The sequence below is a fragment of the Chelon labrosus genome (assembly GCF_963514085.1).
Source record: "Chelon labrosus genome assembly, chromosome: 16".
NCBI classification, from domain to species: domain Eukaryota; kingdom Metazoa; phylum Chordata; class Actinopteri; order Mugiliformes; family Mugilidae; genus Chelon; species Chelon labrosus.
In genome coordinates, this window is record NC_140349.1 from 26,286,399 (window position 1) to 26,301,771 (window position 15,373).

The 15,373-nt window shown below is 39.9% G+C and overlaps 2 protein-coding genes across 2 annotated transcripts; one reads left to right on the forward strand and one right to left on the reverse strand.

The window, feature by feature from the left end:
* Positions 1-1,038: 1,038 nt before the first annotated feature.
* Positions 1,039-7,181, forward strand: tspan13b (tetraspanin 13b). Its single transcript, XM_084564035.1, has 6 exons — positions 1,039-1,235; positions 3,353-3,520; positions 4,549-4,629; positions 5,705-5,818; positions 6,021-6,131; positions 6,714-7,181. Exons 1-6 carry the CDS (start codon positions 1,173-1,175, stop codon positions 6,786-6,788), a joined length of 612 nt encoding a protein of 203 aa, XP_084420161.1. The 5' UTR covers positions 1,039-1,172; the 3' UTR covers positions 6,789-7,181.
* Positions 7,182-10,445: 3,264 nt separating this feature from the next.
* Positions 10,446-12,913, reverse strand: agr2 (anterior gradient 2). Its single transcript, XM_084562755.1, has 8 exons — positions 12,859-12,913; positions 12,230-12,347; positions 12,050-12,113; positions 11,887-11,939; positions 11,596-11,672; positions 11,196-11,259; positions 10,798-10,881; positions 10,446-10,697 (listed from the first exon to the last, which is right to left on the reverse strand). Exons 2-8 carry the CDS (start codon positions 12,336-12,338, stop codon positions 10,648-10,650), a joined length of 501 nt encoding a protein of 166 aa, XP_084418881.1. The 5' UTR covers positions 12,339-12,347; positions 12,859-12,913; the 3' UTR covers positions 10,446-10,647.
* Between the last annotated feature and the right edge of the window lie 2,460 nt (positions 12,914-15,373).

Here is a 15,373-nt window from a genome sequence, read left to right on the forward strand (position 1 = left end):
AACCTACAGTTCTAATTAGAATTAAGTAATATAAACAAAATTTCATTCATTCATCTTCCGTAACTGCTTGCCCTGTGAAGGGTCATGGGGGGGGCTGGAGCCTGTTCCAGCTTTCGCCAGTCTATCACAGGGCTAACACAGAGAGACAGACAACCATTCACTCACACCTACAGCCAATTCAGAATCACCAATGAACCTAACCAGCATGTCTTTGGACGGTGGGAGGAAGCCAGAGTAACTGGAGAGAACCCACGCAGACACATTCTAGATCTGCTGGAATTCCTAATAAAACCACGTTTAACCATTGCAACCATTAAACGCTGTCTTCACTGTTGTATCGTAAGAAATCATGCTTGATAATCAGTATTATCAAGCATATTTTGTAGATTACTTTGTAGATTATTTTATTACATTGCAAGCGTGCTTGCAGGTGTAGATCTTGTGTCAGTATCAAGGCACCCTCTGACCTCTGGATGACTTCCGTTCCCTTTGTGCAGCATATATATTCAGTCCTATGCTGTTTTACTATTTCACCGTTTCCAGACTCCCCCATGCCCTCATAAAGACCAGCGGGTGTCTGTCTCTGTAGGAACCTGGGCCAATGTCATGGTCCCTTTTGAACTCGTCACTGTCCCAAATGCACACAAACGTGGCCTAAAAACCACCACTTTCCTTGATTTGACACACAGTGGTAGATCTAAAATCCATCTTAGATATGGGTCAAATTTGACCGAAACAGTTTCAGTGTAGCATCTGTACAGAAGTATAACATTTGAAAACATTTTTGCATATTTTGGGTCACTTTAGGAAAAGTCATCAAATGTCAGTCTAAAATAAGGAGGTTTAGGGTATTTTTACTGCTGCTAAATGTCAAAACAAGTCATATTTGAAGCTTTAGATGTGCTGAGCTGGAGCCACGTCCCTGCTGTCTAGACCGTTCCGTCTCCAGTGCCTTTATTTTGAAGGCTTCCTCTGGCTACACCCTCCGTTATTATTTCTAATAGACGCTTCGACGCTCCGTTCTTTGCAGCCTGGAGCGACCATCTATTCCATCGGGCAAGAGGAATTTGTTGCTCAGAGGGGTTTGCTGGTCCTGATTTATTATTTCTGGTACCGACCTATTTATTTCAACGCTTATTTGAAGGATTTCTTCTATTTATTTACCGGCCGACATGGGCTGCTCTGGATTCACCTGCTCCAAGCACTCCCTGTGCGCGCTCAACATCCTCTATGTTGTGAGTACCCTATCCACAGCAGAATGTACCATATGGATGCATAAACTGCTGGTTGTATTAATAGAGACAGAATTGTATCCTTAGCAGATTTATCCAGATTGTGTAAACACGGTGTAGGAAACGTCCTGCTGTAAACAACACACTAATGCGGGCACTGCTTTAATCAATTATTCACCATGGAACCAAGATCAGGTGGCCGCTGTATCCTTCACATGAACCAAATGAGAGACAATGCCTTTCTTTTCACGGTCTCTATTGTGACTTGGGGGCTAGGTGGTCGAAATATTTGCTTTTACGTCTTTAAATGTGTTTTTTATTTCCTCACCTCACATTTTATGGCATGTCAGAGTTCGTCCTGTGGATGCTTTGCCTGCAGTTGTCTGATAGGGCTTATCATCCCTGCTCTGTCAGCTTGAAATACCTGTGTGTAGCTGTGACCCCTATTGCTTCCAGGAAGGTTTATTTCATAGTAGCCCACACATTTGGGGTCTTGCCATGGAGCACTGAAATGATTTGAAGGGGGCTGTCAGCTCTGTGTGTCTTCTGCTGGGATAAGATGATAACAATGATTCTATAATGAAACAAAGCATTTGTAGTTTTTAGCAGAGTTTTATACACTGACCTTCGCTTCTTCACTCTTCCTAAATTCTCATATTGTATATTTATGTCTGCTAAACTGCTTTAGTAACTTTTAATGCTTACCTTTGTTGTGGTGTATCCTGAAGTTCCTCTCCAGACAGACAGAAAGATATAATCGGCATTATTAAGAAAAAATATGTTTAGGAATTCCTAAAAATATACATTTCTCCTCAAAAAATAGTCTAAAACCTCTTGCCTAGTCTGCAAATATTTTTCGGTTCAAAGATGTGCACATCACTCAAGGTCCACCATAATATATTTGTACATTTAGGCTTAGTATTTTCACATCACATATGTGTAAGGTACCTATTACCATGCAGAACTGATTCTAGTCTACTAGGACACTATAAAAATATATTGCTAACAATAAGCTAAGATTTCAAAAGAATATTGAGGTTATTTTTCTCTTTGTGTCTCATAAGAGACAGGTAAAACTGGAAACTGCCAATGCCATGTCTCTATAGCCTCCAGCTAAGCTAACAAGTTGACTGGCAATGGCGTCTCCACTCCCACTGGCAACTTTGTAACAGACAACAGAGCTGGACACACTGCTTTGCTAGCTAAGTTAACTCAGAAAGAACAAACAAAATAATGTGATCCTAGTGCAACTTATTTTAATCAAATGTCTGTCTTTCTTTTTTTCACTTCCAGAGAAATCATTTCTTTTCATTTTGAACTGGGCACCATTTTCATATTTAACTATGTTAAATAGTCACATGTATCATTACCGAATGTACTGCATTGTGTCAGGTGGGGCCCCCTGAGGGAGGTCTCCTGCTGTCGTTGAAAACACATTGCCACTAGTTCAAAGTTTGTCAGCCATCAGGCGCCCCCTACTGGCCTAGGGCCCCAAACAGTTGGCCTGCCTTGCCTGTTGACAAGCTGCTCCTTTGGGACCAGGACTGGCTCCCAGGAAAGTTTGTCATATCATGTCATAAATTCTGCCCCGACAAATCTCAACAGAAAACTGTGAAACCATGTGGTAATACCAACTTTATTAAATGACGAAGTAATTTCAATTCAAGTGAACCAATATTTTCCTGCTGTTATACAGTATCCACTGAAGGAGCTTTAGGATACTGCAGTTATTTCCTCTATCTGTGTCGGCTGTTAAGACATCCCTATTAAAAGCAGCTTTAATGTACAGTAAGTGATGGGAAAAAATCTGTTTATTTATGGCATGAGGCAACTGTAAGGTTCAGCTGACCTAATAACCTCATAAAGTAAATTAGATATCCAGAAATAAGTTGCTGTCATATTCACTAATTATCTGTCTCTCCATTGCAGAGCAAGGCATTAGCAGAAACAGGAAGTCTGGATTTGCTGTAACTAGAATGTAACTCTGTTAACTGTAACTGTATTTTTGGACAGGAAGAGGACTGTAGACTGTGTCCCCCTTGCTTTATAAAAAAATAGAGGATGACTTCTTTACACGATCACTGTAACCCTCGGACTGAGCCTGTGTGTCTGTCCTGCAGATGGTGAGTCTGCTGATGATCTGCATTGCAGCGTGGGGGAAGTGGTTTGGTTTGGTGTCCAGTTTCCAGGTGGTGGGGGGCGTCATCGGTGTGGGTGTCTTCCTCTTCTTCGTGGCCCTGGCTGGCCTCATCGGGGCTATGAAGCATCACCAGGTCCTGCTCTTCTTTGTATCCTTCACATGCTCACGCTGCCTCTGTTATGGCTGATGCTTTCTTTACAACTGGAGCAGTGGTCTGCACCGGGTGCTTGAACTGAATTGGGATTTTAAAAAAATAAAATAAAAAAGGATAGTCCAGCTCTTATCTTTTTAGGGATTTAAGCAGTGTGGATTTAGGTCTAAATGACCAGCATGTGCTGCATGTTGTATACTACCCATCTCAATATTAACAATTCACAGTAAGTGATAGACAAAAGACATAAGAGCAGATATATACTGCAATATATTATATTATAAGATCTTTGGTTTGTGTTGTGAATGGGATTCTTTGTGACCACGTATACAGTGATGATGAAGCCTTCTTCTTCTTCTTCTTCTTCTTTAGCTGGAAACGTCTTAACAACTCCTCCTCTCTGGATTAGCTTGATTTTCTTGTTGATTTCACACGAGCCTAAAGTTTTCATGTCTTCACCATCTTCAAAGCTGATTTCAAATATATGTGGAAGTGCTGTTAGAGCTTCATGCTTATTATTTATCATGTTTTGCAATAGGCTTCACTTGCGTAAATTTGATGTTAAGTAAAGCAGTCTAGCTTATAATAAAGACTGGCAATCAGGAGGAAAGATCAAGCCTCATTAAATAAAACATGCTGAAAATGTAATTTGTCGGTTGATGTTGCAGGAAGTCTTGTCTTGTGCAGAATTATCTTTGCTGCTAATGAATTGTCTCGCCTTGTTCACAGTGTGCAAGCTGTTCCTAATCTATTTCAAAAGGCTATCTTGACCTCACTGTTTTGGAAAGTCAATTTTTCATTCATATGTGGATGTGTAAATAGATACAGCTGCATCGTATTTCACAGTCAGTAGTCACCAGTGAGTGCACAGACGTCTCTCCTTTTTTGAGCCCCACATACTGCCGATTTGATGCTGCTAATGTACATTCTCATCTTTATAGGCAGTGGCTCAGTAACACCTGTTGTTAGCAGGATTATGTGTGCTCTGTGTGATGTGTGTAATGTTCCTTGACAGTGAGTCTCAGTACATGATCATCCTGTTTATGGTGTTTATTGTGCAGTTCTCTGTTTCCAGTGCTTGTTTGGCCATCAACAAAGAGCAACAGGTAGGATCTTCTTTTACAGTAGCAGGAGCATCCATCCTAAGATGTTTACTTCTGTTTTTGAATTAATTAAAAACTGCTAGCAGTAATTAATGTTTTTTTTTGTTGTTGTTTGTTAACGTGTCCGTTATCTGCCCAAATTTTGTGAAAGCAATCAGTGAATGTTTCGCTGAATGTCAGCGACTTGTTTATGATTCTCATGAAGGAACAGAGATGCTTTAACCAGAAGCCATCATGTTTAATATTTATACACAGACTCAGTACCCCAGGCTAACATCATCCATTTCCAGTAATTGTGAACAGTTTATCTTTTTGTGGGCACTGATAAATGCTCAGTTGACCCAGACCTTCCCTGCTTTTGCAACATGAAATAAAGGAGACGCCTTACACAGTAAGGCAAATAAAAATGATTTCAGTTTTTGATTTTAATCATTTCAAAAGCTCCTGTTGTTCACAATGATGATGTTTCCAACCCTCTATGAGCTTTATAGCACCTCTTCTTTTAGAGCATGAAATCTTCTCTTCAGCTGAATTCACCTTTCTACCAAATTCCTCTCTGGTGTAACTTGCCTGCCTTATCCATGCAGTCAGTCACACAGTGTGTGACAATTGCCCAATATGACTATAATAATAACTAAACCCTTAAAATTCTGAATGACATGAAATTAACTGTAGGTTTTATTTATTGAGTACCTTGAGGTCTGAGATCACCAGCCATTACTTCTTTGGAAATCCTGTCACCATGAGCAGCTGGCATAGGCTGGAGATCACAGTCTCACAGGAAAACGGGTTTTAAATAAATGTTTGGGTGACAAAAAAAAAAAAAAAAAGTTACCTATGGCCAGAAAATAATAATAATAATAGCACCTCATTTATACTTTATTTCTGCCCTGAATGCCCTCTACTGGCCACTCCAGACAGCTGATAAGAGATGTATTTGATATTTGCTTCCTTGATACTTTGGCAAAATGTTACTGCTCCAAATGCCCAACCTCTGAGGCTAGATTCTTTTCTTCCGCTTATTCAGTAATTTGCTTCCAGATACGCTGTAATGCTTAATGTGGCTTCTCTGCTGCAGGATCACCTGCTGGAGGTGGGCTGGAATAATTCAGAGAGCACTCAGAGGGATGTGGAGAAGAGCCTCAACTGCTGTGGCTTCAAACATGTTGACCCGAACGCCACCTGTGATGCTGTAAGTTTTGACCAGTGCTCGGCTTGCGGGGCTTCCTGGATTGTTAAATCTCAGCACATTCAAAGAGACTGCTGCTTTCACTGTTCTTCACGTTTAATATAATTTTGAAAAGTAAAGTTGAAATATGCCAATCCTCTCATCCTGCTCTAAGAAGCATCTGTGTGATTTTTCTTTTTGTGTTGTGTCTCCTGTTCTCCTGCAGACCTGCTTCCCCAACCACTCCTGTTTGCCTTGTGCAGATAAGATCCAGGTGCATGCTGGAGAAGTTCTACGCTTCGTAGGAGGGATCGGACTATTTTTCAGCTTCACTGAGGTGAGTTGTGTAGTTGCAGCAGTGACAAAGTGGTAGTTGAGGGGTCAAGCAAAGGTAAAGGGGACTGCAATGGTCAAAGAGGGTGCAGAGTTCTTAGCTTTTGTACCGGGCTTACAAAGCTATACAAACACAGCAACTAAATCCACAACAGACAACTTACTTTTTCCCACCTTGACCTGAAGTTAAGACTTAGACTCAGACTTTGACGGACTTTATTCGCCCACAAGGGACGGACAACGAGGGAAAATTAAATATAAGTAGAAATCTAGTAAAATAAAATAAAATATAATGTGCATTAACATGAACAACATGAGTTATCTATTACTTAAGGTGAGTTGTTGTAAAGTTGGATAGAGTAAAGTATGAATGAAGTCCTGTAACGTTCACTGTGGGTACGGAGCTGAATCAGTCTGTTGTCCCTCTATAGTCCAGTGTAGTGGGTGTGACATAACAAATTATGCACAGGACATGGAACTCTAAGAGTTGTTTTAACTCATCAGCCAGCAGCACGTGTGGTAGCAGTTTTCAGTAGTAGATCTTTTACTCTTGTACTATCTCACTGTCATTGTGTCCTCATGTAAGATCTTGGGAGTATGGCTCACATATCGCTACAGGAACCAGAAGGACCCCCGAGCAAACCCCAGTGCTTTCCTGTGAGACGGCACCAGCTCCCGACCCTCTGCACTGTCACCTCGCCGCCTCTGTGGACCCTGTCTGGGCTTTAACTGTAAATACAAGACTGACCTGTGTGTTTCCACCAATTTCTGCAGTTATGTTATAACATAACATGTTTGGCTTTTTAGGGCTTTTTAAGTATTTTCAAAAGCAGATGTGTGGAGGAACAGCACACTCTGCCTCAAGCCAGGCAGCTCTGTATAAGGAACATGTTTTTGTACACTGAGCATTTCTGGGTGTAAGAAGTAATATTGTCCAAATTATTCCAGACATATTTATGCAGCCTGCCTAATGTTTTCGCTGTTGTTTGTTTCATAAAGCAGTCAGTCCCACTGAATGCAATAATGTCAGCCACTACTGTGCACACTGATATGAAAGACTACATTATTTAGATTTTATTTGTATCGATAATGTGTCAGGAGCTGGTATGTTTGTAACCTGGATTATTATTTTTTTGTGTGTGTGTGTTTCTGTGTGGGTGCGTGTCACTGATCTACCTGTGGTGTGCCGTGTACTTGCCCCTTTGCATGACTACTGCAGATATAAGCCCCTGTATGAGAGCTGTAAGGATGATTCTGTACACCACCTGTCTGAGCCTTTGTACTGTAAACCACAGTAAAACACTAATGGAAGAAAAGGAATGCCACTTCTCTGCTCTTATGTCTTTTGTCTTTTATCATCCTTAAATAATAAACAATAATTGATAATGATTTAATTTTTTTTTCTTTATTGATCTCTCATGGGGGACATTCTTTCTCTGCATTTAACCTATCCATTCATTCATAAAACATACAGACTGGGAGCAGTTTGGGGGTTGGGAGTTTACTCAGACATGGACATAGGGAGGATTTGAAACTATGACCTTATGATTCCAAAGCTTCTAACTAAAACCCAATATTTAATTAATCCGAAATGAAGTCCAACAGTGCTGCCTGTACAGGAATAGGCAGCGTCTTTAATATGATGCCACTTTGAAAAGTAGTGTTGCACATTCACTGAAGCCACCTGGGCCAGCTATGGCTAAAACTGGTCTAGCAGTGAAGTGCTTCATTTGGTTTATGAAAATAAACCAGAGCATAGGGGCATAAAACTGTTAGTGACAACTGTAGTTATATTACAGGTGAGTAGCTGCTATATTGATTGAATATAAGAGGTGAGTTCTGGTCAGCCAACTTGTGCCATGCTGTCCCTGCTTTGTAGACCTCATTACACGGGAGAATAGTCTCAGTTGAGCCTCAGTATCCCAGCAACAGGAAAAAACTTTCAGCGCTGGCAGCTTGGACCTGCCCATTCAGGATGTTCAACACACACACAGCACATTACTGATTACACAATGTGCTCCACTAATACATTCCTCACCAGCTCATTTAAATGAAACCCATTTTCACTCTTTTCACTCCTGAAAATCTTTTTGGTCCTTACTAATCAAATCAGCTAAAAAATGCATACATTTTATGAGTGGATGAAACTCGTGAAGGTTTTTCTGCAAAGTGTTCACTGAACTGATCATATGACACGTGGACAAGAAGGTCATTGTTAACTATTTGGCAGAGTTCCCAGAATGCATTGCATTTGACTAAACTGCAGTCAGGGAGTTTTTGTTCCCTCAGTAGGTGGACACAAACAGTGAGCCAAATGAATGCCAATGCTGCCAATGTGAGATTTATCAAAAGGAGAATGTTCAAGTTTTGATCTATATGACTCAAGGATGAAAACAACTTGTTCTTCCAAGACCCCAGTCAGTGCTATGATTGGTTCAAATAAAGGAAAGGCCCAGTGGTTTAAAGAACAAAAAGAAAGATTTAAAAAAAAAAAAAAAATTGATGAACTAAATGAGAGTCCCCAAAACTACAACGAACAACTCAAGATAGGATTCAAAATACAACAAAAAGACTCAGAACACAACACAAAAGAACACAATGGAGGTGTTGACTAGATGAAATAACAACGAGAGAGGGAGATTACAGGAACTAAAATACAAGGAAGGGAAAAGTGTAACAAGACACAGGTGAGGTGAAATAAACACACACATCACAAATGTGATCCTTTGAAAGTAAAATAGTAACTAAACAACATAAGGATTAAGCAAACCTGATAAAATAACAGTAAAATCTCCATTAACAGAGTGTCTTATACTTGACAAAGTTTCATTGTATGCAACACTTGAAAGTTGTGGTCCCTACAAAAGCCTTTGGATAAAAAATTAAAGAATTAAAGATCTTCTGTTCGCTCCAAGAGTCACAAACACTGTCTGGCAGAAAACAGAAACATGGTCAACACCTACACCGATCAGACATAACATTTTGACCACTAACAGGAAAAGTGAATAACACTGACCATCTTGTGACAATACAATTTCTGCTGAGAAACATTTGAACCTAGCATTCATGTGGAGACCACCTCCAAATGTGGTCAGAGGTCGGATGTCTCAAAAGCGATTTCAATGCGTTCTGGGGGTTTTCAGGCCTGTCTTTTGATTGGATTGCCCAGATCAAATGCCAGGTCTGAACAGGCCCTTTGACATGTAGCACCCACCTAGACCAGACCAGGCATCCACACTCCATAGCAATGACACTCAGCAGCCATCCCCAGCAGGATGGAGTCATAATGTTATGCCTGATCAGTATATATAATCAAAGCAAAAACTTATTATGACCTTATTATGCTATATAATTAAAACTGAATTGAACTAAAGGTCCCAGTGACCTGCAAGGAGGATTAACCTCCAGAGGACATACTTACTACTTACTATTCAAATAACTATTCTAAGCAAATACAAGGATCCGGTTTTACTACGTGGGGACGTGTACTATAAAAGTTGAAAGCCCGTCCCAACCTGGAGGTATATGTCTGCTTATTTCTTTCACTACACAGAGTTTCCAAGTGTTCCAGACAAATGTGGCACATCAGCTCAATCTCTTTTCCTCTTCCCTCTGCACATCCTGTGTCTACTTGTTACAAATAACAAGTATTTGGAGTAATCTGTACAAGCAAAGATGGAGAGAGAACATTTCCAAATCTGAACCCTAAACATGAAGTTTGACTGCAGAAAATAGTCTGTACCTTTACTGAATCTTTGTGAATTGCAAGGAACCTTTGGTGCTTTGGAGAGGAACTCTTGTTCACTGACATGTCTATCACAGCCAACAATACCAAAAATGACCACCTGCAGTTGAAGTTAGAAAGACATTATTATGGTTAGGCAGAATGCAGCACAAGGCTCTGCAGTTTAATGGTCATCTGGATACTGTTCTGATAAGCTTGACCAGCCAGTGTGGAATGCAGTCAGGAAACCCAATTTTCTTCCTGTATAATAGGCCCTTAAAAAAGTCCACAGATATTGATTCCTTTAATGTTTTGATAGTTTAGGCAGACTAACCAGTTAAGTCACCGGCAGCACTGTAGGGGGCTAGCATGATCCCCCAGACCCCTAACAGTTCCCTTAAAACTAGCATGCTCTATACTGAAGCTAACAAGGAAGCTACTGCCTTCATTTTCTTTTAGCTGGTAGAATAATGCAGTATATACGACAGTCTAGCAGTAACAGTAGTAACACTTTACACTGACAAACCATATTTTTGAGTTTTATATTTCCCTGCAATCTGTAGGCAAATAAAAAGGAAGACTATGCAACTGATGTGTATGAACAGTTTCATATTTATTCAAAAGACAGCAATAATAATAAAGGTAAGAATCAGGAGGGGAATACGAGGGGGAAACTTGGGGAGGTGAAGAGAAGAAACATTCCAGTGCTTATTTTTACATGTGTAAACTGTAATGACAGCACGTTATCGACACCTCTGGTGACAGGAAAGTGTAGATCAGAGTCAGATCCTGGTGCTCACAGCTCAGACTTCAGGAGCTTCTTAGCCTTCGCCATGTTGGTGGTCACTGAAGGAGAGGAAAGAAACATTTCATCTTTCTGTTTCTAAGACACAAAGCTGGTGCACAACACGTGCTGATCTCAGAGCGCGTTAGCTGCAGCACTTACGGAGCTTGATGTCGCTTGGTTCATAGGCATACATGCGGTTGGCGTAGCGACCAGTGATGTCAGCTCTCACTGTCATTGTGGGATCTGTGGAGAAATCAGTGATTGATGGGTGAAATATCTTTGGAACAGAAATGAGGTACAGAACAGAAAAGAGATAAGATACACAATCTCCCAGACATCTATAGCATTTTGGCATGATGTTTTACACCACTAGGGGATGCACTGATAAAAATGAAGCTATACACAATGTAAACTATAAACTATATGTATTTTGATTAATCATAATTTTTCAAAGCAGGACTTTAACTTGATATGTTATAGGAGTTGCATTAAAATGTTGGCATCCTAGTCTAAGTTAACTGTTAAGTGTGAGGAGTGTCACAAGCTAAAGCACTTACCGACAAAAAGGATCCTGGGAACATACTGCCCATCAGGAGAGAGATGCTTGTCTGTGGTTTCATACTGGAGATGAGACAAAAATAAGAGTTTATCTACCAGCATTTAAGTCTGCACTATAGCATCTTAATATCTTAGAGTGTTAGAGGGACAGTTTTTGAAGGCCCTTTTAATCAGCTTACTACTCTGAACATGAACATTTAATACCATTCAATCAAGGACTCTTTTAGTTGTTATTTCACAAAAGAGATTTTTGAATCTGGTGTTTTTTGTCTTCAATTTCAATGCTCAGTGACAAAGTGAAGTTGCTGATTGGTTTACTAATGTTAACTCTTGGTAAAAAAATAAATAAATAAAATTTTTGAATTTGGGATTTAATGCTGATCACAATTGGTAACCCACCATCAGGTTAAGGACGACGAATTCTTCATCAAGACTTTTCTGGATCTCGTTGTCTTCAGAGATTACCTTCTTGAGTGCTGCAGTAGAAACAGGTTGTTAATGGCACAGTTCACAAGAGTGCTTTGCAGAACAGGAGCAGGATGTGTGAGGTGACGTCACACGGTGAGCAAACAGGCGACTGCTCACTCTTCAAACAGGTTTGGCTCTTAATTCAACAGAACTTATTTTTGTCTCTGCATAAGAGACCTAATATATAGATACTACTTCATTTTCCCCAAGAGTTAGACTTACCCAGGCTGTGTGGGCAGTCTGGGAGGTGAAAGATGACCATCAGTGGCTTGTTCCTAAAACACAAATCATTGCATTATACAGTTAGTCTCCAACTTCAGTGAATGTCAGCATTAAACCAGAGTGAAACCAACATATTGGCATCAGGGTTGCAACTATTTCTTACCTTGACCTGGACCAGTACAGACCTTCCTCATAAGTCTGTGCCCAAATCAGCTGATCACCCCACCCTGGATAGACATGGACACCATTAAAGATCAATGACAATCAATCTGCTTTATCTCAGTATTTTCCAGACTAGTCACACAGTCATTCATCCTCAGATGTGGAGCTGATTTTGACAAACCTCTTGACAGAGTCTGGGGGATCCTCTTCCCAGACTTTGGGATGTATTTGGCGAAGGTGGAGGACACGGCCACCAGGACCAAGAGCATAGACAAGACTGCTTTGATCATATTTATAGGCTAATTGGGAAAAGAAGAACGGAATAATAACAGTGAGAAGAAATCACACAATCTGACCTTTTTGAATGTGATCAAAGAACAGTGGCCATGAAAACGATGCCACACTTGTCAGGGAGTACAGAACCTCAAAGAAACCCATTTTTTGAAAAAGGTTCTGTTGTCTAGTGGTTCCAATCACCAAATAATCTACTTTTTCAAAGGCATTTTCAGCAGCACTTCATGTTACAACTAAAGAGGAGTATGACACGCAACACAGGGCTCTCTAATGGCATCCACCTTAAACACTGTGCTTTCAAGATACCAGGAGACTCTGTTCACCATCAGTGACATAAACGTTCTATGCAGTTGTATTCTCCTCTATCCTTTTTTTTTTTTTTTTAAAGGCTCGTTTAAACATAGTAGTTTAGCATCTTTTCTAGACCTGACACTGAATTATTTGACACAGCATTTGCAGATTAAAGTAACTGACCTATTCAAAATGCAATTCCCCTCCCGTTAATAAGTAGCTTACCTGTTAACGACTGGACAGGTGAAAATGTAGGTGGACCACCGCTCCAAGACCTGCTGTGGGCTGCCTTGGAGCTCACCTGTCCTCTTTTTAAACACCTGTTCCCTCAGAGCCCGCCCACTTCAACCCTCCTCCCCGCCCCGCGCGTCCTCCTTGTGCCGGAATGCCGGGATGACGACAGCGTTTTTATTTGCAAACCAAACTCCACTGGGAAAATTTGAATTTTCCGTGTATCGTACCAAAGAAATAAAATTTTATCTTATAAGTCAACAAACTCTTAAAATCGGAATGCATCATTGTCAACGAGCTGTGCCTATGAGATGTGGGAGGAAACACAAGTCATTTGTAAATTAACCGTTGTGTTTATGTATCTGAGGACTGCGGTCTGACAAGATATAGGCCTAGTAGCCTATGTATTCTACTATTTATGACATATTTGCCAATAAGCATGGCATTTGGCATTCAGTTTGTCTCTCACCTGAAAAAACAACTGCTATTGTCTAACTGTTAATCATTTAATTTCATTTGGCCTCTAATTTCATAAAAAATAAAGGGACTATTTAACATGTACTTAGTATATATTACGGCGTATTGACATACTGGTTGACGTGTGATATGAATGAGATGGCATTGGCTTGGATCCAAGGACAGGTCAGCATTTAGACCTTCCTGGCACCTATTTTAATTGAGGGAGGTGAACAGAAGCCAGGGAGGGTGATTAGTCTTTACGTGATTGGCTCAACACACAAGGGCGCAATAGGCTACGTATTTGGAGTCATGGAGACAAAGGATATCATCAGCACACATCAACCCGACAAATGATAACAGTTTGAGTCACTGCGTTATGCTATGGCATTTATTTCTTTACTACTTTATTTACTACTTTACTTGATTCATTTATTTCATATATTATAGATAATATAGGCTGTAGGGCGCAGAGAAGTCTGAAGGAGGTGTGTGTAGTGTGATTGCGAGTTTGCATCTCAACTGTCACCTGGCTGTTGTCAATGGCAGCTTTGTTTAGGCTCCAGACAACTAATCTGCCTCTCACTAGTGAATCAGTCCTTTCACTGCATGCACTCCCTGCATCCTGAAACAGCAGCCTGTAACCGTTCACATAAGGCACGCCCTCACTTTGCACACATGCAGGTGGTGGAGCTTTTCCTTTGACTGTCAGGCTACCTCATTCCTCTGCATTTAATAGGCTAATTACATCTTTGTGGACAATAAATGTCAAAAGCAAATAGTGTGCAGTTAAGATGCTTAATGAGCATTACAAAGGGGGTATATCTGGTAGCCTTACTAATGATTTTATGAATGAATTTTATAAACCACTAAGAATAACATGTGGTTTGCCAGGACAGGAAGATGTTGTTTAATGGATTGGTAGGCCTAAACTATTAACTAGCCTAGTTATCAACAGTGATATAACTGATTATTCAGTTACTTTCAGTGTTGGTGCATTAGAAAGTCAGACCCCTGAGATCCTTTGTTAATGAGTTTATTTCCATTCAGGGGTTGGTTGGACTGAGCAATGACTTTACAAAAACAACAAGACAGAGAAAGTGGAAACGTTGTGTCCATTTAAGAGAGACATAATTACAAGTTTGAAGTGATTTCAAGGCCAAGACTGGACCCTGGGATTAAAAAACACTTACTTTGAATACATTTCCATGACAACGGGGGCAAATTACATTATCTGCTGATGAAAGACATTTTAATTGAAAAAACTACTAAATGATTTCCTTAGCAAGTGCCCAACAGCATTTCATTTATTCTAACGTAATAAACCACCAGATATAATAGTCTATATATAGTATGATTCATTGGGTTGTTTTGAAAATTATTAACAATATCAATTATTTTTCCATGTGTGTCATAAACTAAGCATTCTTGAAAACAGGTTAAACATTTCAAGTTCTGAAAAAGGTCCAAGCTTTTGTGAGTCCACAGGCAGAGGCTCCTCACTGACAGAGAATTGTGGCTGTTGCCCTGTCACTCTGCCAGCTCTATGAATTTAAATAAGTTCCAGCAATGTAGCAATTTAGCAATATATATATATATATATATATATATATATATATATATATATATAAACCCTAACCCTAACTTAAATATCTTTCATATCTGTTTCTATGTGATGAAGCTAGTGGACACCAACTTTCCTTCAGGATAAATAAAGTTATCTATCTATCCATCTATCTATATTAAGTTCTGTAATAGTCACTGGTTGAGTTGTGAACAAAACTGAAATTTATACCCATCCTTAACTTCTTGTTTGTATATTTATGACTATTTCTGTGTTTGCTTTCTCCATCTTTTCTTTATTGCCATTTTACACAACTAAATGTAGCCTCACCATTTTAGGATGAATGGTAGGTGAATACTGTTAGAAGTGAAATGACCAGGAGACATTGAGAGTTTGGACATCATTTTTAATCTCAGTTTTAAGGGAAATTGTAAGACAACATTTGTAGACCAAAAATAGCTGTGACATCCATCAGGAAGAGGTCAAAAC